The sequence below is a fragment of the Petaurus breviceps genome, unplaced genomic scaffold (assembly GCF_028583685.1).
Source record: "Petaurus breviceps papuanus isolate PSGF00001 unplaced genomic scaffold, PetGlider_PUasm1.0 90897, whole genome shotgun sequence".
NCBI lineage: Eukaryota > Metazoa > Chordata > Mammalia > Diprotodontia > Petauridae > Petaurus > Petaurus breviceps.
Window position 1 is genome coordinate 15,335,252 of NW_027187374.1, and position 27,977 is coordinate 15,363,228.

General features: G+C 36.1%; 1 protein-coding gene across 4 annotated transcripts in view; it reads left to right on the forward strand.

The window, feature by feature from the left end:
* Positions 1-17,442, forward strand: part of APP (amyloid beta precursor protein) — a 192,423-nt gene extending 174,981 nt beyond the window's left edge. For 2 of the 4 annotated variants that reach the window (XM_069075070.1, XM_069075072.1), the window contains 4 exons: positions 2,395-2,448; positions 7,884-7,984; positions 9,452-9,598; positions 16,454-17,442. In XM_069075070.1, the coding sequence (XP_068931171.1) occupies positions 2,395-2,448; positions 7,884-7,984; positions 9,452-9,598; positions 16,454-16,555 (404 nt within the window). In that variant the 3' untranslated portion in view covers positions 16,556-17,442. The remainder of the gene's footprint in view (positions 1-2,394; positions 2,449-7,883; positions 7,985-9,451; positions 9,599-16,453) is intronic. The other 2 variants (XM_069075071.1, XM_069075073.1) reach the window with 1 other exon arrangement.
* Positions 17,443-27,977: the final 10,535 nt, after the last annotated feature.

Here is a 27,977-nt window from a genome sequence, read left to right on the forward strand (position 1 = left end):
GTGACTACAAAATTATAAAGGAGAACAACTTGGAAAGATTTTTTCCAACTCTGATCAATGCAATAACCAGTCATAACTTCAGAAGATAAATGATTTAGTACCACCTCTTGGCAGAGAGGTATATATTGTAGGTGCAAAACGAGTAATGGATTTTCAAATATGACAAATGTTTGTTTTGCTCAAACATACTTATTTGTCACAAGGGAAGGACTTATTTTGTGGAGAAGAGAATTGTGATTTTGCAAAGAATAAATAGTTAGGTGGAATTACAATGGCAGAGTAGAAGGAAGAAGTATAGCCTAGTGCTCCCACCAAACATCCTCCCCAAAGACCTAGAAAATGTACCAGACAGGATTCTGATTGGGAAATCTAAGAAAAAAAAAATCACAGACATTTTCTCAGCCTAGAACAGCTTAGGGAGACAGGCAGAGAGGTTTGAAGAGGAATGGGATCTGGCCAGGAGGGTGCCACATGCTCAACATTACAATTCCCAGGGGCTTAAAAAGAGCTGATTGCCGGCACCAGGTCAGGAAGAGACCCCAGGGCATTCCTGAACTAGCACAGGGTAAAGCATGGGTGCCATCTGGTGGATCTCTCACCTACTACCCAGCTCTGAATCAGACTGGGGGAGTAGGGGGATCTGCACGTAGCAGGGGTAACTAAAGGGCTGTGTACTGAACAAGAAACACTTTCAGAGGCAAACAGTGGCTGTGTGGCTTGATCCCAGAAGCAGAGAGGGATTTGGTTCTATCCTTCAGTATAGTATGGAAGCCTGCAGTGGAACAGCCAAGACAGGAATCCCAGACCAAGGGGAGCCAGCAGTTCTGTCACTCTGAACCTGCAAAGGCTTCCAGCAGGCCAATAGTCACAGAGTGGAGCAGCAGGCTGCCAAATTCCTAACCAAGGACAAGCCAACACACCCAAACCTGGGTCAGGAAATTTCAAAGCTGAGACCAGGAAGGCATAGAGCCAACTTTTACCTAGGATTGCATCACTCTGGGCACACTGGAAGCTTGCGGTCTCCTATCCTCAACTGTGAAAGCAACAGAAGGATGTAAGAAGGCAGAAGCTCAGGCCAGACATAGATACTATGAAGTCCAAATTGGAGAAGTAGGTTAGGTGAATGAGCAAACCAAAAATGACTCCCACTGTAAAGGCAATTATGGTGACAAGGAAGCTCAAGACATCATTCCAGAAGAAAAAAATGACTCAGAAACATTTATGAGGAAAACGGCAAAGAAAAATGCAACTTGGACACAAATCCAACCAGAATTCCTAGAGAGTTAAAGATTAAAAAAGAGAACTTTTTAAAAAAGCATTTTAAAAACCAAATAAGAATGCTAGAGAAAAAAAATAGGGCGTGCAGGGAACGAGTGTTATGGAAGAAATGTATGGAAAGAGAATTAGCAGTTTGCAACAAAATCTTACCCTAGAAAATAACTCTAAAAATTAAAATTTATCAAATAGAAGCTCATGACTGCACTTAACATTAAAAAAATACTTAAAAAAAAGTTAAAAGACAAAAAAATACATATTAATTATTTCATGGCCAAAACAGTTGACCTGGAAACAAGTTAAGCAGGGAGAGAGAATTTAAGAATCATTTAGACTACTTAAACTCATGACCAAAAAAAGAACATAGTTCTCACATTTCAAGAAATAATAAAAGATATTGCCCAATTCTCTTAAAACAATGGGCAAAATTTAAGGATTTAACCAGTCACCTCCTGAAAGAAATTGAAATGAAAATGAAAACTCCTAGAAATACTATAGCCAAAATCTAGAACTCCTAGATCAGAGAAGAAATACTTCAGCCAATCAGAAAGTTATGTGATTGTCTAAATTTACATGATAGAATTGGCTGTCATCACGATTTTAAATTGGGCTGTTTTACGTCTAGGTTTTTAATTAAAACCTGAGAAATTTTTCAAATAAGCAAAGAAGAAAATCTTGTCTCATCCCAGTTCTGTGGTTACCAACACTGATTAGAGACCTACTGTTTTATTTTGGTTTTTTTTTTTTGGAGGGGGAAGTGGCAATTGGGGTTAAGTGACTTGCCCAAGGTAACACTGCTAGTTTTTGTATTAAGTGTCTCAGGTCAGATTTGAACTCAGGTCCTCCTGACTCCAGCTATGGTGCTCTATTCACTGCACCACCTAGCCACCCCTGAGACGTACTGTTTTAGAGGAACTGAGTAGTAAAAGTGAAGTTTTATGAAGTGGTGTTCTTTCCTTTCCTTTATTTTCAAGATTAACTTAAGTCTTTTCAGCTGTTGCTCTTTCCAGTTTGTTTATGGTTCTTGCTTTCACTCTTTTACTCTGTAGGGCAATTGACTTAGCATCTTTGTGTTTTTATTGTGTTTGTTTCCTCACGTGTCTTGCTTCCTGTGCCAAGTCGAGCCTGTTGATGCCCGTCCTGCTGCTGATCGAGGACTAACTACTCGACCAGGTATTTAACTTGCTTAACTTCTACCTGAACAACCTTCTCTGAGCATATGCTATGATCTGCTTAGGCTGAAGGGACCTTTATTTTCTTATTATAACCTTCCATAAAGCAGTATCTCTTGTAAATAATGTTAGACATTATTAAAATAACAATGCCATTGAAGCCTTTTTTCTATTCTCAAGGCCAAAATTAATAAAACTTGTCTAATCACTTTTTCTTCTCCTTGTCATGATTTTCCCCAGCTAATAATTAAGCAATATTTCTTTTTTTATGTATTTGATTTTCAATTTATTAAATAAAACAAGTATTTCCATAAAATAGTATAATAAAAAGATAATTGTACATAAAACTGCAAATCTTTTATGTATAACTTGCTATTCCTTTTAAATACATAATAAAATTATCATGTAATTTTTTTTCTCCCCTACCCTAGAGATAGCTACCATTAGAAATAAATATGTATATACATGTAAAATCATCCTATACTTCTGTTTATTAGTTCTTTCTCTGGATGCAAATATATTCTTCTTTCATACGTCCTTTGTAACTAATTTGAGTATTTATAATGGTCAGAATGACTTAGTCACTCAAAATTGTTCTTAAAACAATATTGCTGTTACTGTATACAACATTCTCTTGGTTCTGCTAATTTTGCTCTTCATTATTTCATGCAAGTCTATCCATGTTTTTCTAAGATCATCAAGCTTATCATTTCTTATTGCACAATAGTAAAATACATAAGGTTTTGGGGGCAGCCAGGTGGCACAGTGAGTAAGAGCGCCAGCCCCGGCATCAGGAGACCCGGGATCAGTTCCAGTCTCAGATATTTGGCACCCACACAAAATAACTGGCCGTGTAACCTTGAGCAAGTTACTTAACCCCAATTGCTTTAAAAAAAAAATACATAAGGTTTCCTGTTGGAACAAATTACTAACTATAGCAACTATTTTAAAAATTATTATGAGGAAGAGTGTGGGAAGTTATATAGTAGGGAAGAGAGAGGAAGAATGGGGGAAATTATCTTATGTGAGGTACACAAGAAAGAGTTTTATACAGTGGAGGGAAGAATATGATAGAGGAACCAGCAGTGCTTGAAACTTAATCTCATCAGAACAAGGAAAGAATATATGTTCACATACAGATGGGTAAAGAAATTCATTGTACTTAACAGATAAGTAGGAGGGGAAGGGGATAACAGAAGAGAGAAAGATAAGAGTGAGTAAATATTAAGGATAGTGGTAGTCAAGCAAAACAGACTCTAGAGGGGACAGAACAAAAAAAGAAAGATAATAATAGCGATTATAATTGTGACTGTGAACAGGATGAGCTCACCTCAGAAACAGAATAGCAGAGTGGATTAGAAACCAGAATCCAACAATATGCTGTTTACAAGAAGCACACTTGAAACAGAAAAACACTCAAAACAGGGGGGGAAAAAAAGACTGGAACAAAATCTATTATGCTTCAGTTGAGGTTAAAAAAAAATGCAGGAATAGCGGTCACAATCTCAGACAAAGCAAAAGCAAAAATGTAACCAGTTAAAAGAGGTAATATCAGTTAGTGGAAAATACATGCCCCAAATGTTATAGCATCCAAATTCTTGAAGGAAAAGTTAAATGTATAACAGGAGAAAATAGTAAAATTATACCAGTGGGAACCTCAGCTTAACCCTCTCAGACTTAGAAAAATCTAACCATAAAATAAAGCACTTAAAGAAGATTAATAGGATTTTAGAAAAGTTAGACATAATAAACCTCTGCTGAATATAATAATAATATAATAATAACAGAAACAATCAACAACTTCAGCAAAGTTCCAAAATATAAAAGCCCACACAAATTATCATAATTTTTATATATTCCAATAAATTCCACTTAAAATAACTGCAGACAGTATAAAATACTTATGATTCTGCTTGCCATTACACACCGAGGAACTATATATAATTACAAAACACTCTTCACACAAATATAGATTTAAATAATTTTAAAAAGTAATTGCTCATGGGTAACCCAAGTCAATATGATAACAGTGACAACACTGCCTAAATTAATTATTCAGTGCCATAGCAGTCAGTCTACCAACAAATTATAGAGAAAAATTGATCTGAAGGACCAAGAGGGCAAGAATATCAAGGAAACCAATAAAAAAATGTAAAGCAGAGTACCTAGTAGTACTAAATCTCAAATTTTACTATAAAGCTATAATCATTAAAAAGAATTTGGTACCGGATATAAATTTTCTGCTAAGTACTTCTTTGGCTGCATTTCACAAATTTTGGTATGTCATCTTGTTGTTATAATTATCTTTACTGAAAGCTAAGCAAATAGACACAGTCACCTGGTGTTTGATAAACCCCCAAATTCCAGCTTTTCAGGCAGGAATTCACTATTTGACAAAAACTGCTGGGAAAAATGGAAAATAGTTTGGCAGAAACTAGACATAGACCAATATCTCATATTGTATATCACAATAAGTTCAAAATGGGTACAAGATTTAGACATAAAGGATGATCTCATAAGCAAATCATGGGAACATAGAAGAACTTAGCTGTCAAATAATTTTGATTAAATAAAATTTAAAAGTTTTATATAAAACATGTAGTTAAAATTAGAAGAGAAACAAGAAACGGGACATGGAGAATTTTCAGCAAGGTTCTCTGATGATGGTCTCTTTCTCAAATATATAAGGAATAGAACCATATTTATAAAATAAGAGTCATTCCCCAGTTGATAAATAGTGAAAGAATATGAGTGACCCCCCTATTGGTAATGTGCCTTTCTGTATTTAGCTACTTCTCTCATGAAGATCATGTCTGAAGCCTTTCAAGTAAAGTAGATTGTGGCAAGACTCTTCTTCCTCTGGCATCATCTTCAAGAACTCAGCATTACCATCATTCTATGATGAAAAGCATCAGGGTAGGGTTTGAAAAGGTCAGGAGAGTTGTTAAATTATAGCTTTTGTTATTGAATAGAAACATTCTATTTAAGTTTTCAAAAAAAGAAATCAGAACTATTAATAATTATATTAAAAAGTACTCTAAATTACTAATAATTAGAAAAATGCAAATTAAAACAACTTTGGAGTTCTGCCTCACACTCATCAAGTTGAAAAAAATGACAGAAGGAAAAATGACAAATGCTGGAGGGTGTGTGGGAAGATAGGTGATGCATTGTTGATGGATCTGTGAACCAATCCAACTATTCTAGAGAACAGTTTGGAACTACAGCCCAAGAGCTATAAAACTGTGCATATCCTTTGACCTAGCAGTACTACTACTACATCTGTATCCCAAAGAGATCAAGAGAATACGTACATATACACAAAAACATTTATAGCAACTCTTTTTCTGGTAGCAAAGAATTTGAAACTGAGGAGATGCCTAACAACTGGAAAAATCACTGGACAAGTTATGGTATATTAATGTGATGGAATACTGTTTTGCTGTAAGAAAGGATGGAGGGAATGGTTTCAGAAAAACCTGGAAGAACCTTTATAAAATGATGCAAAGTGAAATGAGTAAAACCAGGAACAGAGTTTATACAGTAAGAGCAATATTGCAAAGATAATCACCTGTGAAAGATTTAGTAACTCTGATCAATACAATGATCCATAGTTACAAAGGACTCATGATGAAAAATTGTATGCAACTTCAGATTGAGTTGATCAATTCAGAGTACAGATTGAAGCATAGGGTTTTTTTCTTTTTGGAATATGACAGAAATGTTTTGCATGGCTTCATATGTATAGTGGGTATTGTAATTCTTACCTTAAAAAATTTAAAAGATAGGCCTTTATCTCATAGGAAACCTGGAATGAAGGGCAATCTAGTCTACTTTACTCCACTTGTTTAATTCTGGGCCCAGCTCATTATCCATTTGAAGTTTTTATCCAAAGAGATATGTTCTCTTCTGACCAACCAACTGCATATCATATTCTTGAAAATGAGTCAGTATTTTCTTGACTGATGATGAATCTTAGGAAGCTCTGAAATGAGCTGGGGTTTTGTTGCAGTCAACATCATTGTCATCTAAAAATTTAAGCATCTAGAAGTCTTCACCATATATGAGGAACTACTTCACAGAATTTCTTTACTTCCTTTTTCTTTGCTACAGAAGTTAACACATAAATTGCAAATATTTTCATAGTAGTTTCTTTGCAAAGTTCTTGCATGAACACTGCAAGATAATATAACCATGTAACCCACAAAATAATGATTGTTTTTTTCCCTCTGTGTTGTGAAGATAAAATTGGATAATATTTGTAAAAACTCTTAACATAGTGCCTGGCAAATAGTAGGTACTATATTAATTTTAGCTGCTATGAGTCAGACTCCAATTTCATTTTCCTTTCCAGTAAAAGCCATCTCCTCCCTTTGTCTTTTCACTGCATTTGTAACAAAAAAAACCAAGACTGATACAATTCAGTTCCTATAGTAGGCTATCTGTTTTTTGGTCACTGGACCAGGATTCTACCTTTAAACACCTAAGTAAAAATTGTGTGGTTCTTACCATATTCTTCCCCGTTTTTCACTATTCTGTCAGTATCATTGCAGAAACTGAAAATCTTCTCACATGAGACTGAAGGCTATATTGTATTTTTCTCTATTACCTGAGTTTTCACCAAGTGAACTATCTATTGGTGATGGTCCTGTGCTTAGCTAGTTCTCTCATCAAGACTGTAGTTGAAGCCTTTCAAGTAGATTGTGGTAGAGCTCATGCCCCTCTGGCATAGTTTTCAAGAACTCATCATCACCATCATGTTATAACGAAGCATCAGAGTAGAGCTTGTGGAGGTCAGGAGAGCTGATAAATTACGAATTCTATTAGCTGAATAAAAGCATTCTCAAAAAGGTTACTCTCTAACTCTTTGCTGAGCTAATTATACTCTCAGGTAAATAATACTCTACTAGAATATTTAACTTGGTGAATGTTGATTTTTCAAAATTTTTCACTTTGCTGCTTATTCTCATGAATGTGATAGGAACAAGCCTCCAAAATGTGCTTGTTTGATAAGTTAAATAATTGTTGTTGTTCAGGCATTTAATTGTGACTGACTCATGACCCTGTGGACCAAACTGTCCATGGGGTTTTCTTGGCAAATATACTGGAGCGGTTTACCATTTTCTTCTCCAGTTAAATAATACTCAATTTTGGGGCGGACAGGTGGCTCAGCGAGTAAGAGCACCGGCTCCAGTGTCGGGATGACCTGGATCAAATCCGGGCTCAGATACTCAGCACCACACCCAGAAATAACTGGCCGTGTAACTTTGAGCAAGTTACTTAACCCCGATTGCTTAAAAAATAAATAAATAAATGATACTCAATTTTAATATCCTTTACCCAAAGAGAAAACATGGAAATACCTACAGTGTACCAAGTAATATGCCCCTAAACAATAACAATTTTAGTGTACTATTTAATTATGATCCAATATAGGTTCTGGATTGACAAACATTAAAACAGAGGAGATCTCAGAAGTAAAGATGGATGCAGAGTTCCGACATGATTCAGGATATGAAGTTCATCATCAGAAATTGGTAAGTACAATAATAAAACTTTGGTTTTAAACCCTTTTGCTTTAAATTTCATTCTATAGTAGCATATACTCCTTTTATCTGTATTCCAGTGGTACAATGATCTTATTCAGTCCATGCCAAAAATTGACTCTGTAATAATCTTAGAATCATAAGGCATTGTACTAAAAGAGTAGAGGAAAAAGGATTCTGCAGTGGAATAAGAAAAGGTCTTTATGAGTAGAGAAAACCATTTTCATCGCCTTTCACTATTTTTCAGAGCCATATTTGTGCAAATAAAGGCTACACATATGTGTCCCTGTCTAGGCACTGTCAAACAATTCTTATTGCTATCATTCCTCATGCATTCCAGTATCCTTCCCACCCCCCAGGCTCTTTTATCTCCTTGGTTCTTTCTAGGGGAGTCCTTTGGGAGTCCTTTGGTCTTGTAACATCTGGACATATTACCTTGAAGGCTATGTCTATGGCCAGTCTCTGGTCTTATTGGAAGGCTACCTGTCTGTTTTCCTGCCTTGGCACTGGTTTTTCTGGCTCACTCCTCTTCCTTTCAGTCAGGTTTCTGGCTGACTTTTATTGCAATTTGGGGGTAGGAAAAAAATCACTATAGTTTTTCATGGGATTTCCTAATCATTATTTGGTCTCATGCACATTTCAGATTTTGCTGGTTTATAGGAGCTAACCAGAAACTCCCAAATTGATTTTTAAATTTTCTTTTTTATTAAGTTTATCAATATCTTTTAATATTGCCTAAACTTCCTCCTATATCCTCCTAAATTTCCTTCCTTTCCACCAAGAGTCATCTATTATAATTTTTTTTCTTTTTTAAAGAAAAAAGAAGAAAAAAATCTGCAAAATTGACCAATACACCAAAAACTCTCAGTATATACAGTGTTCCATACTCATAGACCCTTTCTCTTTGCAAAGGAGTGACGGGAAATGTCTTGTCATAGCTGTTCTTTGAATCCAAGCTTGTTCTTTATAATTTTGCAACATTCATTTTTTTTATCATCTGTGGTTTTCTTTTCTTTTATATTGTTGTAGTTGTATATATTGTTTTCTTTGCTCTGCTTACTTCACTTTGCATTAGTTCATACAAGTCTCTCCATGCTTCTTGATATTCACCATTTCTTACAACACAGTAATACTTCATTACATTTATGTACCACAGTTTGTTTAGCCGTTCCCCAGTCAGTTTTCATCTACTTTATTTCCAATTTTGTGCTGCTGTAAATATCAAAATGGATTTTCAGGAATCCCTGAGGAGGCAGCAAATTTGGGGTAGATCTATAAATTGTTATTATCACTCTTGACCAAAAAAACCCAAAAGACTCCTTCAATAATAATTAGGGCTTGAAGTACCCAAGAAGTGTAGAAGAAATGAACATTTCATTTAGACAGACAACTATGACATAAACTTTTTGGCTATGTATATAAAACTGTCTTCAGCAGTAATAAATCTTTGTTTTCAAGGTATTCTTTGCTGAAGATATGAGTTCAAACAAAGGTGCAATCATCGGACTCATGGTGGGTGGCATTGTTATTGCAACAGTCATTGTCTTCACCTTGGTGATGCTGAGGAAGAAACAGTATACATCTATCCACCATGGTGTAGTAGAGGTAGGTAAAATCATTTGTGTATTTGCCAGATGGTCATTGGGTGTAAAGGAACAGTGAAATTATACATAGCCTAAAAACCACCTCAATATAAAAGTTACCAAAATTTCAATTCAGATCAGTTCAGCATTTATTAATAAATGGTCATTAATAATTTTATTAACAAAAGTTTCCATTTGTTAACAAAAGATACTTAAGCAACTGTATTTGGCCTTCTTTTATTTAACAAATATTTATCAAGAATCTGTTACGTATAAAAAAGCATACCAAATACAGACCCACAATGATGTTCCCCAGTTTCATCTCTTGAAAAATGAAATCATTGGATTCAGGGGCCTCTGAAGTCCCTTCCACCTTAGATCTATAATTCTTCCTCCCCTTTGTATACTCTGGTCAGATTCCTCCCAGATAAATCCTGGCTCAAAAATTAAATTATGTAGAAGCCTTCAAATAATCACAATGTATATTCATCAAGCATTTGAGCATGTATTTACTGTGTTTTGTACTAGTCACTGAAGATGCAAAGATAAAAATAAAACAGTACATGTCCCTAAAGAAGCTTATATTCTACTGGGGAATTGCAAATTGTACACAAGAAAATAAAGGCAATATATTTTGAAAGGTTCCCCCCAAAAACTGAGAGGGTCAGAAAAGGCTTCATTGCGACGATAGGACCTAATCTTGGCCTTGAAAGAAGAGACGATTTATGAGATGTAGATAGGAGAGCACATGGGGAACAGCTTGTGTCCTTTTACCAAGAGGTAAAACACAGAAGGTTAAATTCAGTAACAGCTTTCAGGTTGAAGCCAGATTCTCAAGAACCTTAAACACCATGCTAAGGAATATGTCTTTTATCCTAGAAATAATAAGCTCCTGAAGCTTTCTGAACAGGAGAATTAAATGAGACATGTGCCTTCAGAAGGTTCCATTGGTAGCTGTATGAAGGTTAGATGGCAGAAGAGAATAGTACGAAGGAGGCAAATAGCCGAGAGGACTTGAGTTGATGGCTGTTTGTAATAAAAAGGGAAATACTAAAAAGAAGTGTTCAATATAAAAATTTTAAAATCAAAAGTGATTTCCAGTGTTCCGCTGAAAGTGCCATATTCAAACAGGTCTGCATGGAAGAATAACATGAAAGAATGTTATTGGGGATCTTACTTAGAAACTTTGAATATTATTTTGTATCCTCCTACTTTTACCTCCATTGATGTTATTGAACCTTTACATCTTAAAGTAAGCAGTAAATATTGCTACAGTGTAATTAAGGATCTAAAGAATTTTCATCCTGGAGTGGCCAGGTATCACAGCGAGTAAGAGCACCGGCTCCAGTGTCGGGATGACCTGGAGATCGAATCCCGGGCTCAGACACTCAGCACCCACCCAGAAACATCTGGCCGCGTAACCTTGAGCAAGTTACTTAACCCCGATTGCTTAAAAAAAAAAAAAAGAATTTTCATCCTGATTACCAGCCCATTACCATAACAAATTATGGAAAAATAAATGCAAATACTTTCTGTGTAAACACAAAGATGATGAAAATAATCTATGAGGGCCAGGTGTGTGTATATATGCATATATGTTACTATTTTAGACAAAAATTCAGTTTTACTACATCAGTGATTTAGGAGATAATTAGTGAAATCATGAAAACGGTGTCATTAAATGGATCATAAAGATTCCTGAAGACAGCAGTCGTCCTCCTAGTGCATTTTAAATGATTCACAGAAGATCACTTGACATACCTTTCCCAGCTCATTAATAAAAGTCTTAGATCTGGAAAAGACCTCACATATTTTCCCATCTAACATTTTCATTTTACAGTTAAGGAAACTGAGGCCCTAATATCACATAGCAAGGCAAAAACAGAACTGGGACTAGAATCTCAGTTAGGTCTTAGCTTCTAGCCCCATGTTGCCAGCCAGTTTAAACTTCTCAGTAGCCACCTAGGAAAAGTGATGCCATTGACTCTTGAACAGAAACAATTGTGGACAATTAATCCCATGGATAATACTCAGATATCATTTTACTCAACATTTAAAATCTACTCAACCATATTGTTTACTAGAGAATATCCCAATCTGTCACCCAGATATGATTATGCTAATGAGAAACAAATAGATAAAACAAGTAAGACTGTAGACAAAAGAAGTAAGAAACTTGGGTGGTCTCTAAATTATTCACCAATAAATAATCAAGAATTGATTGTGACTAAAATTGAAAAGACCCCACTTTTCTCATGCTGTGATTTTTGAATCCGTTTATCCTTTCAAACTTATGCCATCTATCTGCCTCTTGCATAAGAACTGCTTCCCCTTTGTTCATTCCTTTTTCGTTTTTAGCTGATACTTCATAGGAATGACAGTATAATTGGAACAGTAAATCAGTGCATGACTGGACAGTAATGAACAACCTTCTTTGTTCTTGTTTTCCAGTCCAGGAAATAAACAGGGAATTTTCTAATTTGTAATGTTACATATGTACAGACCTAGTTTGTTGTTGTTCAGTCATGTCTGAGTGACCCCATTTGGGCTTTTCTTGGCAAAGATAATGGAGTGCTTTGCCATTTCTTCCTCCAGCTCATTTCACAAATTGAGGAAATGGAGGCAGACAGGGTGAAGTAACTTGCCTGATATCATACAACTAGTATCTGAGGCCAGATTTGAACTCGGGCCTTCCTGACTCCAGACCCAGTGCTCTCTTCTCTAGCTTCCCCCCTAGTTTGATCCCTTTTGTTTGTTTGTTTGGGGGAGTGAGGCAGTAGGACTTGAGGAAAAAGCAACTGTCCTTCCCTTCATTTGTTTCAGGCACAAAGGAATCTAGCTTGGGTTTTTCTGAAGCTCTCCCAGAATACTGAAGTCATGGGTTTGTTCTGGTGGGGACTTGAAGGAAGGTGGCCTCATCAGGGTTCCCTTTCTCCTCTCCCACCACCACTCCTGTTCCAACTGAGCACAGCACAATATAGTAGTAACGTACTGAGCGATATTTCCAAATGGAGCATAGTCTGAATTATTGTTGGAATGATTGGGTTCATGGTTCATTGGAAAAATGAAACGACTGAATGGACAATATTTATAAAAATGGTGACTTCCACCAGGTGATTTATGATTTCAAGAAAGAAGCCTACCCTTCTCTAGTACTGGTAGTGGTATAATAATGGGAAACAGAAATAAGGAGCCTAGGGAAAATAAGACTGAAGGCCACATGAGACTAGCTTAAGATAGAAGTACCTGCTTTAAACAGCAACCTCTGAGGACATTATTTTATACTAGAGTTGACTTTAGAGGTTGAAAAGATGATCTATGAAATTCCCAGATGTTCTACTATTGATGAATGTAGGCTATTATTCATAACTATTAACATTCATGTGCTTTCCAGAAGAGATAAAAACATAATATTCTATCAGTAAGACATCATTATTCTTGCTTTGTGAATTTTGAAAATAGGTGTGTTCTCTATCACCCTAGCAAGAAAATAATAAAAAATCAAAACAGCCCCCTATCTGTGATGGAGCACTAATAAAGGGCTTCAGAGCATATTAAAATAGCTTGTTCAGATGGTCTCTTCCAGAAAGGCAGATGAGATTCAGTAATTTGAATTTGTATTAGATCTCCAAATCTCTGATGGTGGCATTTTTAACTATCAAGTTGTTGCTAATTACACAAATGCCAGTTAAAAGAAAGGTGACCTCATTTGTTGACTTCGAAGCAGATCAAAAGTAAGTGGAAAGGATAGAAAAAGATTTGTGACTAAATTGTTCCCTTATTCAAAATGATATTTAGGAGCAGATTGTTCTGTTGCCCCATAAGAAATTTAAGTTGTTATGAAGTGGACCATTTTACTCTGAGGAAATGAGTCAGAGAATATTTGTCAGTTTTAACAAGAAGATGTAACAGGGAGAATTTCAAGACTACATGCTGTCCATTCATTAGATGTGTACTTAATAATTTGGAGGAAATGGACAGCCATTTTCGTAGAGTGCTGGACTGGAGTCAGGAAGACTCATTTTCCTGAGTTCAAATCTGGCCTCAGACACTTAACTAGCTCTGGGACTCTGGGCAAGTCATTTAACCCTGCTTACCTCAGTTTCCTTACCTGTAAAATAAACTGGAAAAGGAAATGGCAAACTACTGCAGTATCTTTGCCAAGAAAACCCCAAATGGGGTCATGAAGAGTTGGACATGAACAACAATGGGGGAAATGATTTTTGACAAAAACTGTATGACTAGAAAGGACAGGGATCAGTACATGTTAATGTAACTCCAACTACATCAGGAATTAGCCTCTGTGATATTTATAACACCATGCTTCCTTACAGATGCCACCTTCTAAAAGTAGACATGTAATGTGCCAACGTTTAGGCTAAGCCTACAGGATAACTAGTCCTCATTTAAAGTTAATAAATATTGTAATTCTGTGCATAAGTTTTTCTTCAATATTTTTCAGCTCCATTCTGTTCAGAGTCAAAGATAGACCCAGCACCATCCCATACTAGCCATGTTTTAATGGATGTGCTCTCATTTGGTTTTTGTCCTGTTTTATTTTCACTGTAGGAAATGTGGGCTTTGGGACAGATTCCTTAGACTTTCCTGTGAATAAGTAGATAGGGGTATGGTAGAAAGAGGATTTCAAGTCAGGTGGCCTTGATTCTAATCCTGATTCTTCTATTTAGATTAAACAATTCATTTAACCTATTTTAGGTTAACTTAGTCTTTGTTTAATGAAGCAATTGATTTTATCATGAATGTCAAAGCAATGTATACCAAAATATGCAGAGCAGCACTTGTGGCAGTTTTTTAAAAAAATTAAACTAAAATAGGAACCTGTCAGCAGTAGAAATGGATGAATAAATTGTGGGAATATGAAATACAATTACATCTATAAGGAATTCAGAAAACACAGGAAATTTTGTTACAACATATGTAGAGCAAATGGAATTAGGATACCAAGAACTATAATAACCTAAGTAAAAACAGCACTAAAACGTTCTGATTAACTACAGTGACCAATCTTGATCCAGGAATACATGTAATAAAATATATTTCCTCTCTATAGATAGGTACATGACTGTAGATGTAAAATATTACATATGCTATGACAGTTTTGTTTAATTGCTTTTTTTTGTTACTTGGCAAGGTTCAATTGGGAGGCAGTTGTATATATAAAGAAATCAATATGGTTTAAAAAGAAAAGATATTGATAAAATTTTAATAAAATGAATAATTAAGTTAATTATCTTTAAGGACCTCTAGATTTTATAACCTAAGTAAAAGTCAAGTGACTAATTCCCTTCTCCACTGTAATAGCAAAGAAAATCATAGGATTATAGATTTAGATAGGTCCAACCCTGTCATTTTACAGTTTAGGAAATAGCAGCCCAGAGAGGTTAAATAATTTGCACAATGCCCCACAGGTAAAGTAACAAAGCCAGGATGCAAACCCAGTTTCTCTGACTCGAAATCCAGCACCCTTTCTACTTCACCATTTATCGAATCAATAAAACACCTATTTTTGAGAGTTCATATATAAGGAGACTATTTCTACCACTTGCATGATTTCAAAAATGCAGTTATTGGGCGGCCAGGTGGCTCAGCGAGTAAGAGCACCGGCTCCAGTGTCGGGATGACCTGGATCAAATCTGGGCTCAGATACTCAGCACCACACCCAGAAATAATAACTGGCCGTGTAACCTTGAGCAAGTTACTTAACCCCAATTGCTTTTTAAAAAAATGCAGTTATTAAAACAATTAAATGTATATTTTCTTAAGGAACAGATGCTGTTTTTTTTATATAAGGGTGCATATTTCATTTAAAGAATTTAATAAACATGTCTTAAGTTTTAGAGGTAAACCATAACCTATTGTTTCTGTTCATCTTCAGTTATTTTTAGGAAAGAAAAAAAAATTTAGAAGCCCTTAATTCTATGTATTAAGCTCCTATCTTTAAAAATATATATATATATATATAAGAGTTACAAGAGACTAAATGTTAACAGATGTTACTTCACATGTTAAATCTAAAGATCTGTATTGGCCCTGAAATTCTGCTTTGTATCTTTAATTTGGTGTAGTACCATTGTACTGTAATCAAAAAAGAAGGACTCTGATCTCTGGAAGAACAGGAAGTAATGTTGTGATTCTGGAGTTTTCTCCAGAGAACTTATTAGGCAGAAGCCTAATTAACAGTAGTAGCATCTCTCAACTGAGTACACAGCTATTTTCAACCAGAAGGTTCTTCGGCTTCATAATATTGATAAAAATTCTCCCGAGATAAGTGAAAATAAATATAGTGTGGTCAGTTGACCATAAGATTGAGTATTTTGCCATACGGTCTTGGTTCTCACCACCAGTCAGCACTTTAGTGAGGACATGATGAAATTTCCCTGAGGACCCTTGGATTCAATCTAGTCAGAATGTTGCATCACAGCCAGCAGTATGATTAGTAAGAAATGCCAATATTTAAAGAGAACAATCTTTGGCACTTCTAATGAACTTAGACGAGCAGTTTGGGGAAAGACCACATTCCCTATAGGTGCGATTACAACTGTTGATCTAGTAACAGATTCTGTTTTAGATTCTGTTTATAAGCAGTTGTGGTCTTGAGCACCACCTAGTGGCCATAGAATAATAGGGCCAGTCAAACTACTGCAGAGGTCACCAGTCAGCCAAGGAGGATTCAATCCATCCCCTTAGAAAAGTGTGGAAACTAACAGAAAAGCTGTTAGGTGATAGTGAATGACATATGATAGACATGCTATTCTGTCGATATATAAAAGTTCTTTTTCTTTTGCATTACACATATATGTTAGTTGCAGCAGTGGATCAACTTAGTGACCTAAGTCTCATTTGTATGCCTTTTCAGATTGATGCCGCAGTTACCCCAGAGGAGCGCCACCTTTCCAAGATGCAGCAAAATGGCTATGAAAATCCAACTTACAAGTTCTTTGAACAGATGCAGAACTAGACCAATATTACGTTGGACAGCAACACGATTACTTCTCTGCCCATCAGTGTTCATTTATAGAATATTGTGGAAAGAAAAAAAAAACTCCCAGTTTTATTATTTCCTCACTATACTCTTCTGACAGCTGTGCTGTAACATAATTAGATGCCTGAATATGAATTAATGCAAATCAGTAACATTCTCCTTATTTACATTGCTGCCTTTACACTACATTATTAATGAATGGGTTTGTGTGATATAAAGATTTTAGCTATACTTAACTAATGCATGAGTAGATTCTCTACCTGATTATTTATTATGTAGCTCTCTATAGCCAGTTGCATATTATTCTTGTGCTTTGTGATGAAATATTAAGTCCTAAATGAAATATGCTTTAAGATTCAAGGGGGGGATGCCTTTTATTTATGTGGAATTTTAGCTGCTTTTATTTGCTGGGGTTTTTTTTCCTTATCACTATGCATTTAAAAGCAAAACTATACTTTTTTTAAAAGTATTCCAAATGAGTTAGTCTTTTTTTCTTCTGTAGTTGCATTTTGTTGTACAGATTATTGCCTCTGCTATATTAGTGATAGAGAATTCATGAGAATACATATTTGTTTCTTTGTGCCTGTTTTATGTGCACATTTTAGACATTAAAAGTTGAAGCTCTTCTCCTTTCCTAAACCTTGCCCCCATATTTCATTTGCTCTTAAAAGAAAAAAAAAGATAAATCTGTGTTGATTTTGAGCACTTTCTTATTGGGGGTTAGGAATCTGAGGGGAAATAGCCTGCTGTTCTCAAATTACCAGGAATTATCCAAAAATTTCTGCAAGATGATTGTACAGAATCATTGCTTATGAATCAGTTGCTTTATACACAGTGTTAAATAAATAAATTGAGTAAAATAACACTGGGCAAGAGTTTTATTTGAAATATGTAAACAAGCAGTTACTATTAAAATGAACTTCTTAAGATTGAGAGGCAGTGAGTTTCCTGGTTGACCACTCTCATTTTATTCATTATTTCAAAAATTAAGATAAAGTATAGAGAGAAAAAAGGCTTGATCAGACAAATACAGATGCTTGAGAGAAAAATTATCAAAAGTTCCATTGATTAGTTATTGTTGCTAGTCACTTAATCAATGATGCAGAGATAGTTAACTGTAGATTTTTTTACTATGCTGGGGGCACAGGCTGCACTAAAAACTTACCAATCAATCAGTGAGCTCAGACCATCAGTTTTAGTAACCTCATATAGAATGTGAAGAAATAAGGAACATAGAAAAATGGAATTTTACAGAAAACGGGGGGGGAATAAGGGCATACATGTCTGAAAACAAGTAACAGAAAGGGAAAGTAAAAACTCTTCCCAGTTTGTCAAAAATGGCTTGATTTCCAACAACCTTGATTTTGCAGGTATTGTGACCATCTAGCTTCCTAGAACAATGTCTGGAAGATCAAAATAGAGACTGGCACAATATCCTGTTATCATAATGGTGGCATGAAGTCTGAGCCAGTCTTTCTCCTATCACAGCAAGAAGCCTGAGCCAGAAATTCTTTTGTCGCATGCCCCTTTAAAATTTGCCTTCAGTTTAAAATAAAATAGTGATGTAAAATGAATGGTGTGCTAATAAATGGGGAGGGGCAGGAAGGGAACAAATATTTCTATAGCACCTACTATGTGCTGGGCACTGTGCTAAAAGCTTTTTATAATTATCATTTCATTCCTTTCTCACAAAAACCCTGCAAGGTAGGTGTTCTCATTATCCCCATTTTACAGATGAACAAACTGAATCAGACAGAAGTTAAGTGATTTACCCAGGGTGACACAGCTAGTAAGCATCTGAGACCAGATTTGAACTCGGGTCTTCCTGACAGCCAACCCAGGACTCTATCCACTGTACCAGCTTCCTCTTAATGTTTATCTCATAACACATTTTTAAGATTTGTCTGCGTTATTAACATTTTCTATCAGTTAAGTCTAGATAATAAACAAAATAATAAATCAAGTCCTAATTTATAGCATTTGCCAATTTCTGAGATATAAAAGCTCACACCAAAAATTTAACAATCTGCTTGCCCAAGTCAATTTGAGCTAGTTCCATTGAATGTAAACATGATTAATATAAACAGATACATTCTTGGAGGAGTGTCATTGTATTTGTGTGAAATGTATTGCCGTATGATGTTAAAACAAGTCCAAAGAGAGAAACCTTAATTTATTGTAAACTAGCTTCCCTCACAAGGTTTACTAGGTTTAGCTGCAAGTTTAAGAGAGAAAAAAGAAGCAGTACTGGCTCATCTCAATTTCAGCAATGTTGGAAAAATAACTTTATACCCAATGAAAGTTAGAACTTACACCAAAGTTTGTAGTGACTAAAATTTTGCCCTCAAATATAAGAGAAATGCTTAGAATAAGAGAGCAAATACCTTCTGAGAAATAATGAGACTTAAGTCTAGAGAAGGGAAATTACTTGTCTATGATCCTAGGAAGTCTCCTGAGAGATTTTTCTCATGCCCCAACTCATGCTTGCTTACTATAAATAGCTTTCAATGGGTAAATCAGAATAAGAATGGCCAACACTAGGATAAAGAAATAACTACTTGCTGGTGAGTTGAGAGCAAATTCAGATGTGGGCCAATTACACTTCTGAATTCTGGAAGTAGAAATATGAAAGTAGACAGGTTAAAATTACTTTTTCCAACAGAAGCAAATGTGATTATTTCAATAGATTTCAGAAAATAGCCTTTAACCAAATACCATACCAATTTATGTTAAAATCATAAGGAGCATAGGCCATGAGAAGGTCATTCTTTAATTGAAAGCATTTAACTAAAAACCAAGACCTAGAATTATCAGCAATGGAGAAACATTATAAGCTTTCCAGGTATAAATGGAGTAAAGCAAGGATGTCCCCTACATAATGTTATTTGACCTAGTTCTAAAAATTCTACCTACAAAGATGAAAATAAAATCAAATTATAAATACTGTCAATGAAGAACCAAAATCATCCCATTTTGTAGACAACATGACAACATACTTAGAAAACCCAGAGAATCAGCAAAGAAACTAATTGGGGTGATTAATAACTTCAGTGAGGTTAGAGAATAATTCCACAAAACGATCTCTACAATAACTTTTTTTTTAAAAAGGGAGAAATTCCCTAACCACAAAAGCACAAAATATCTTGGAGTTAATCTTCAAAGATATACACAAAGTTTATATACATATATGTACATGACACTCTTTAAAGTGGACTTTATAATAGGAAAACAATGAAATGGAGATTCAGTGATTATCATTAGCTTGTGTCAATATAATAAGAATTATTTTACCTAAATTTATAGATTTAGTGCTATACCAATCAAATTGCCAAGGAGATCAGAGCTAAAATAAAACTGAACAGTGACAAAATTCAATTGGAATAACAATCTCAAGGGAAATAATGGGGAAAAGCATGAATATAGGGGATAACAGACCTCAAAACATAGCGCTATATATAGCTTTTTAATATGTGTAAAATATAAAGTTATATTACATATATAAAATATAAAGTCTAGAATGATCTTCTGTTTTAAATATAAGATGAGAAACAGAAGCAATTGAAAACAGTAGGCCAGTGTTGAAAAATTCCAAGAATATAAATTACTGAAAGGGAAAGATTTGCTTTTTGACAAGAATTGTTGGCAAAACTGGAAAGCAATTTTCCAGAAATTAATTTTGAGATTTGACATCTGAAATCACATCCCATACTAAGCTGAAAAGGTATGCTGGACTTAAATATAAAAGGTCAGCTCACTTTAAAAAATTAAAAGAGGATCAGTGCTTCGTGTGTAATAGAGACAATCCTAAAAGGCAAAACAGGCAATTACAATAACAAAACTATAATGCTTCTGTACAAATATGATCAATAATTATAGAGTAAGAAAAAATTTTGAATGGAAAAAGTATAGTGGTATATCATGTAATAACATGTAATAAATCACAGATCCATTTAAACTAGGTTTTAAAAGTCCTTCATTTGGATGCAGTGAAAAGCCTTAGATGAAATGAAATTAATTCAGGCATGCCTTGTGGGAATTTGGAGGGGGAAAATGGTAAGCCAAGTTCATAACCCAGAATGTCAGTGGCAGGCCAGCCTAGAGCAAGCAGCTTCCTTCAAATCCCTGGTAGGGACTTTCTGGAAGATACTGCTATTTTCTGAGTTCTCTTTAGATTTCATGACTGCAAGAGTCAAGTTGTTGAGCTGTTGCCAGTGTTGGAAGAATTCAATAGACGTACAGTGTTTAATGTATGTTATTCTTGATGGATTTTTTTCCTTGGCAACACCTGATTTTCTAGGGTGGTTTGTAGGAGATGGGTAAATAATTAGAGTTCTCTGTCTACCACCACGCAATGAAAAGGGAAACTATCTAGGAACTTTAATTTTAAAAGAAAAACAGGAAATATTGGAATATATACATCTAAAAAGAAGAGTGACCATAAGAAACAGAACTCTTGGGGTTTGGATCAATTCTCCTTAATCTGAGGGTGACTAAATGGCACAGTGAATAGAGCAACAGCCCTGGAGTCAGGAGGACCTGAGTTCAAATCCAGCTTCAGACACTTAACACTACTAGCCTTCTGACATTGGGCAAGTCACTTAACCCCAATTGCTCTGCCTTCCCCCCTCCCCCCCCAAAAAAAAAGCAAAAAATTCTTTTTAATCTATTATGAAACTCTATGCTCTTGTTCTTTCTTAATAAAACAGTTCTAATGAGGTACCTTTAACTACTTATTTTACTGTTTACAGTAATTGATTTTGTGGGTAGTGAATAAATTGGATTTTAAAAGCTTCTGGGCAAAAAAAAAAAAAAAAGAAAAACTATCAGGAGTCAATTACAAACAATACAATACATTTGGGCTTACGGTTTCAAACTTGGAACTTTAAAGTTGTAACTTCAAGTACCATTCTTGCTTCAGGAAACACCCCAAGTACCACTCTTTGCCAAGGAGAAATGCACACTAAGAATGAAGCCTGTGGGTCTGATGGACCTCTTTGTGTCTGAAAAGGCAGTTTGGTTTTTTCTCCATCCTAGAAAAGAATAAGAGGTTCTAAAACCCATGTGAATTCTGGGAATCATTCCATACAGATAACATTTTCTTACTTCTCTGGGGGGAAATGAGACTATCATGGGCTCTAAGCCAGGTTTTTAGTGGGCTAGGAATATTGAACCAAAACTGTGGCAGGACCAAGCATGGAGAAAGCAAATCAGTGGCAGGAAAGGCAGGGGAAAGATGGAGGAGAGAAAGGAGCCTGCTCAGACTGGCACTTTGCACATAATATTTTTTCTTTTTTAAGTGGTTTTTAATTTTAGGGTTTTTTTTTTTTCACATAAATCTATGTGGTCCAGGTCTTTTAATTATTTTAAGGGGAATTGCAGTGTTTTGAAAAAATTGGATCTGCCTTCCTTCACCCAACACTATGATTTTATCCAAATGGGGTCTCTGAGATGAAAGTTAGAATCAATGTTATGGTCTTGACATTGTCAATAATCTTACGAGTTTTTAAATAGCAGAGAAAGATGAACTACATAACTCAAAACCATACACCCCTCAGCTATGTAGTTTTTTGTAAGTCGAATTCAGGTGGCTTAGACTAACAAGTATCTTGGCAAAACTCTAGGCTTCGGAATGAGGGGCAAAATAGAGGCATGGAGGGGCAGCTAGATGGTGCAGTGAATAGAGCACCAGCCTTGGAGTCAGGAGGACCTGAGTTCAAATCTGGCCCCAGATACTTGATGCACTTACTAGCTGATGACCTTGGGATAGTCAACTAACCCCAGTTGCCTTGCCTTCCCCCTCCAAAAAACAGAAGAGAAAAAAGACATAGGCCAAAGAAAGAGCATGCTCCCTGGACTACCAGTAGCAAAAGTCTTGAAACCAGGTCTCCCTGACATGGAGGCTGGCTCTTTATCTTTTCTACCACACTCATTTTTTTTTCATATTCAACAAATCATACAGTGGAAGCTAGGATTGCTACATCTTTCAGTCAATTGTGTAATGGTAAAGTGATCCAGTGTATAAAACACAAAGCCTGGAGTCAGGAAGACCTGACTTCAAATCTGTCCTCTAATACTAGCTGTGTGATCCCGGACAAGTCCCTTAACCCTATTTGCCTCAGTTTCCTCATCTGTAAAATGAGCTAGAGAAGGAAATGGCAAACTACTCCATTATCTTTGCCAAGAACACCCCAAATGGGGTCATGGAGAGTTGATCACTACTGAAATAACAACGATGCTATTGCAGTAATGAGGAAAAGAGGAAAGCAAAAGGGAAAGATACCCAACTGAATGCAGAATTCAAGAGCAATAAGAGATAAGGTTTTCTTAAATGTACAAGGCAAAGAAACAGAAGAAAATAATAAAATGGCAAAAGTAAGAGATCTCATCAAGAAAAATAGAGATCAAAGGAATATTTCATGCAAAAAATGGAAATAACAGACAAAAATTGTAGGGACTTAACAGAAGTAGAAAAGATTAAGAAGACATAGCAAGAATACATGGAAGAACTATACAAGGAAGTTCATAACATCTCTCATAACCACTATGGTATAGTTACTGATCTACATGAAGCCAGACAACCTGGAGAATGAAGTCAAGCGTGCCTTGAGAAGCATTGCTAACAATAACGTCAGTGGAGGTGACAGAATATCAGATGAGCTATTAAAAATCCTAAAAGATCCTGAAAGAATTCTAAAATCTTAAAAGATGATGCTGTCAAAGTACTGCACTCAATATGCCAGCAAATTTGGAAAACTCAACAGTGACCACTGCATTAGAAAAGATCAGTTTATGTTTCAATTCTAAAGAAGGATAATGCCAAAGAACATTCAAATTACCAAACAATTGCACTCATTTCACAATGCTACCCAGGTTATGCTTAAGATTCCGCATGCTACGTTTTAGCAATATGTGAACCAAGAACAACCAGAAATGCAGGCTTGTTTTTGAAGGGGTGGAGAGAACAAAGACCAAATTGCCAACATTCACTGGATTATGGGGAAGCTTCATTGGCTACATGAAAGCCTTTGACTGGATCCACAACTAAACATGGCACATCCTCAAAGAGATGGGAGTACCAGATTGTCTTATCTCCTGAGGAACCTGTATGCAAGCCAAGATGCAACAGTTAAAACTGAACATGAAACAACTGACTGGTTTAAGATTGGAAAAGGAGTCTTATATGACTGTGTATTGTCACCTTATTTAACTTACATGCAGAGTAAGTACATCATGTGAAATTACACGCTGGATGAATCAAAACCAGTAGATGAAACCACTCTGATGGCAGAAAGTGAAGAAGCATTAAGAAGTCTCTTTGTGAAGGTGAAAGAGGAGAGTGTAAAAGCTGGCTTGAAGCTTAATAGAAAAAAAACAACAACAACTAAGATCTTGGTAACTGGTCCCATCAGTTCCTGAAAAATGGAGGGAGAAGAAATAGAAGCAGTGTCATATTTTATATTCTTGGGTCCAAAAATCACTTCAGGCAGTGACTGTAGCCATGAAATTAAAAGATGCTTGCTCCTTGGAATCAAAGCTATGGCAAATCTGGACAGTATACTAAAAGGCAGAGATGTGACATTGGCAACAAAGGTCTATACAGTCAAAATTATGGTTTTTCCAGTAGCAATGTAAAGATGTGAGGTTGGACTAGGGAAAGCTGAGCACTACAGAACTGTGATAGTCCCCTGGACAGCAAGGCAAACAATTCAGTCAATATGTAAATTGATTCAGACTATTAACTGCAAGGTCATTTAAATACTGAAGCCCAAAGATTAAATACTGTGGCATATAGTGAGAAGATGGGACTCATTGGAAAGACTGATATTGGAACAGATTGAAGGCAAAAGGAAAATGGTATGGTAGAGGATGAGATGGATAGATAGTGTCATGAAACTAATGAACTTGAACTTGGACAGATTTCAAGAGACAGAATGGATAGAACCCTGGCGTGCTGTGGTCCATGGTGTCATGAAATGTTGGACATAACTGAGCAAGTAAGCAACAACACTACCACACCAGAATTAGGAATTTTACAAAAACATAACACTTCCTTTCTGAAGCATCTAACTACACCACCCACAAATTCAATCTTGGAACTTATATTGGTTAATCAGGAAATTTCTATAGTTGTCTACACAAAAAAAAATTTTTCTAAATAAATATAGATTTCTTTGGGATAAAAGAAAACAAGGGAATAAATAGAAGCAATCCTGAAAGACTAAAACTTCTATCTGCTTTTACCTGGAATGGAACACTGTCTTCACTAGATAACATAATGTATATGAAATATAAATGTTTCATTTCTAAGGGGGAAAAAGAAAGAAAAAATTGGCAGGTCCATCATGCCCATCAATCCTTGCATCTTCTCTGTTTCCCAGAAATGATTCAAATACTTCCAAAATTCCAAAAGTTAATAATTTATGCAACTAATGTTTACTTTATTTTAGCCTAAATTCCACACATAGCCCATTGATTTTTTTTTTTTTTTTGGAGAGGAGAGGGCACAGCAATCGGGGTTAAGTGACTTGCCCAAGGTCACACAGAGAGTGTTAAGTATCTGAGGTCAAATTTGAACTCAGGTCCTCCTGACTCCAGGATGGTGCTGTATTCACTGTGCAACCTAGCTGCCCCCAATTTTTATTCATTTTAAATATAAGACTCTTATATTTTCAAAATCCCTGAAAACAACAAAGTGAGATGTTTTGGGGGTGAAAGAAGAGACACAAACACAGGAGAAAGAAGAAAGCAAAGTTTTTCTCCCCCTTAAATAGAACAAATTATTTTCCAGTCTCAAGAGCAAAATCAATCATCCTTAAGAATTTTCAGCAATGCTCATAATTTGCCTTTCCTCTCCCTTCCTCCCAAGTGGCAAGATTCTTACTTGCCAGTATATCTTGCTATAGGACAGCCCTGTGACAATGCAAATTAAGAAACAGAACAAGGAAGTGAAACCTCTAATGGGTTTTTCTTGCACTCCTTGCTAAAAGGATATCAGGAAAATGTGGACTTTTGTCTTTTTTTCCATGGGAAATAAGCCTGCTGATTTAAAAAGTTTTGGTGTCATTGGATAGTGATTCCAGACTACCAACCCTTGAAAAAATGCCCAGTTCTGATAAAACCATATGTATGTAATAAAGTATTTAGCACCCCTCCCCCACCTCATCTTCTCTGGTTAGAATATATCCAATATAATGTTGAGATGTCACCTTGGCCACTTCTGGCCACAGTGATGAAAAGACGTGGTACTTTGCTATGATGTAGCAAACCCTGGATTGTCACCTGGTACTCACCCAGTGAGCAGTGGGGGTAGGAAAGAATGTTGATCAGTTAAAAAGGAGAAGCAGCTTCTGGCTTCTCATTTCTTAAAAGTAGTTGATGAGTGGTACTCCCTCCTTGGGATTCCGGGGTCAAACTGCAAACACATCACAATTCAAGCACACATAGTTGCTTAGAGGACCTAATAGTGGAAGGCATCTTGAACTCTTGGAATGGTATTCTGGGGTCACTTTGGCTCCATGGTTTAAAATTTGGTAACATAAGCACAGTTCATCCATTCAGTCAACAACAATAATAGCTAACACGTATAATGTACTTATTATGTGCCAGACACTATGTTAAAAGCACTTCACAATTATTTTGTTTGCTTTTTACAACAACCCTGGGAGACAGGTGCCTCAGATAGGGAAATACAGGGTGTCCCTAAAGTCTGGACACATAGGAAATCTCATTAACTGCATATTTTTCAAGAAATGAAATGAATGAAATTTTCAATATTTTATTTAATTAGCATAAATGAGATTTCATAGGAAGACATAGGAGATACATAGGAAATCTCATTAATTAATTAAATTAACCTCATTAATATGAAAAATAGTCCCCCAATAGCTAATGAAAGCTTTCATTCCATATGAAATTGTCATGGCTAAAATTTATGCTAATTAAATAAAATGTTGTTGAAAATTTCATTCATTTCATTTCTTAAAAATATGCATAGTTAATGAGATTTCCTATGTGTCCAGACCTTAGGGACACCCTGTAGAAGCAGAGGGTAAGTGACTTGTCTGGGGTCACATGGCTAGGAAGTGTCTGAACCTGGTTTTGAACTCAGGTCTTCCTGACTCCAGGCCTGTGCTTTATTCCAGGCACTATGAAAAAGCAGTCCCTGCCATCAAGGAGTTTGCATTCTAATGTGGAAAAAAAACATGTAAATGAATAAGTGCATGCAATATACATGCAAAGTAGGTAGGAAGTAATGAAAGGAAGGCTCAAGCAGAAGAAAAATCTTCCTGCAGAAGATGATATTTGAGACCTGAAGAAAGCCAGGATGCCAATAGGTAGATGAGCAGGGGAAGCTTCTTAGGCAACAGGCCAGTGCTAAAGCATCATAACGGGAGATGGGATGTCTTGCTTGAGGAATGGACAGTATGTCAGCATACCTGGATCACTGAGTTCATTGGAAAAAGTAAAAAGAATAAAAAGGGGAGGAGTTAAGATGACAGAATAAAGGCAGGGAATCACCTGAGCTTTCCCAAATTCCACTCTAAACAACCTTAAAATAACTCTTCATATCAAATTCTGGAGTGGCAGAACCAACAAAAATATGGGGTGAAACATTTTCCAGCCCAGGACAACTTAGGAAGTCAGTAGGAAAGGTCTGTCTCAGCTTGATGGTTGTTGGACTGAGAGCCCAGCATGCTGTGGCAGGGTGCCAACAGCAGGCCTTGGAGGTGAATCAGCAGTAACTACAACAGTTTTGGAACTCTCAGCCCACAGATAGTAAGGGTGTTAGACAACTGGTCAGAAGGAGATTACAGGGGGCGCCCAGGTAGCACAGCGAGTAAGAGCACCGGCTCCAGTGTCAGGATGACCTGAAGATTGAATCCCGGGCTCAGACACTCAGCACCACCCACAGAAATAGCTGGCCGTGTAAACTTGAGCAAGTTACTTAACCCCGATTGCTTAAAAAAAAATAAAAAGAAGGAGATTACAGGACCCTGTATTATTGCCCATCTGCTTTTCTGGGTCATGATTCCAGAGCTAAGGGGAGCACTAGCTTACCAGCGCTTGCAGAGGGTCCTGGTCACGGCCTGTGGTCATTCATAGACCATAGCTGGGATAGCAGTGACAACACTAGATCACATCACCTTGGAAGAACTGAAAACCTACAGACTCCTAGAGATAGGTCTGAAAACAGCAGGAAAAAGGAAATAAAAAATAAGAAATTCTGATAACAAAACCAACACATCGCCCATGCATGACATTGTATGCCATCCTCTGAATGTCTCATGACTTTCAATGCTTCCTCCCCCTTCCCATCACATCACTGTAGTCACTATGTAAAAAAATGTGAGCTGACTGTGATGAAATGATTTCCAAAAAATAAAATTAAGGGGTGAGA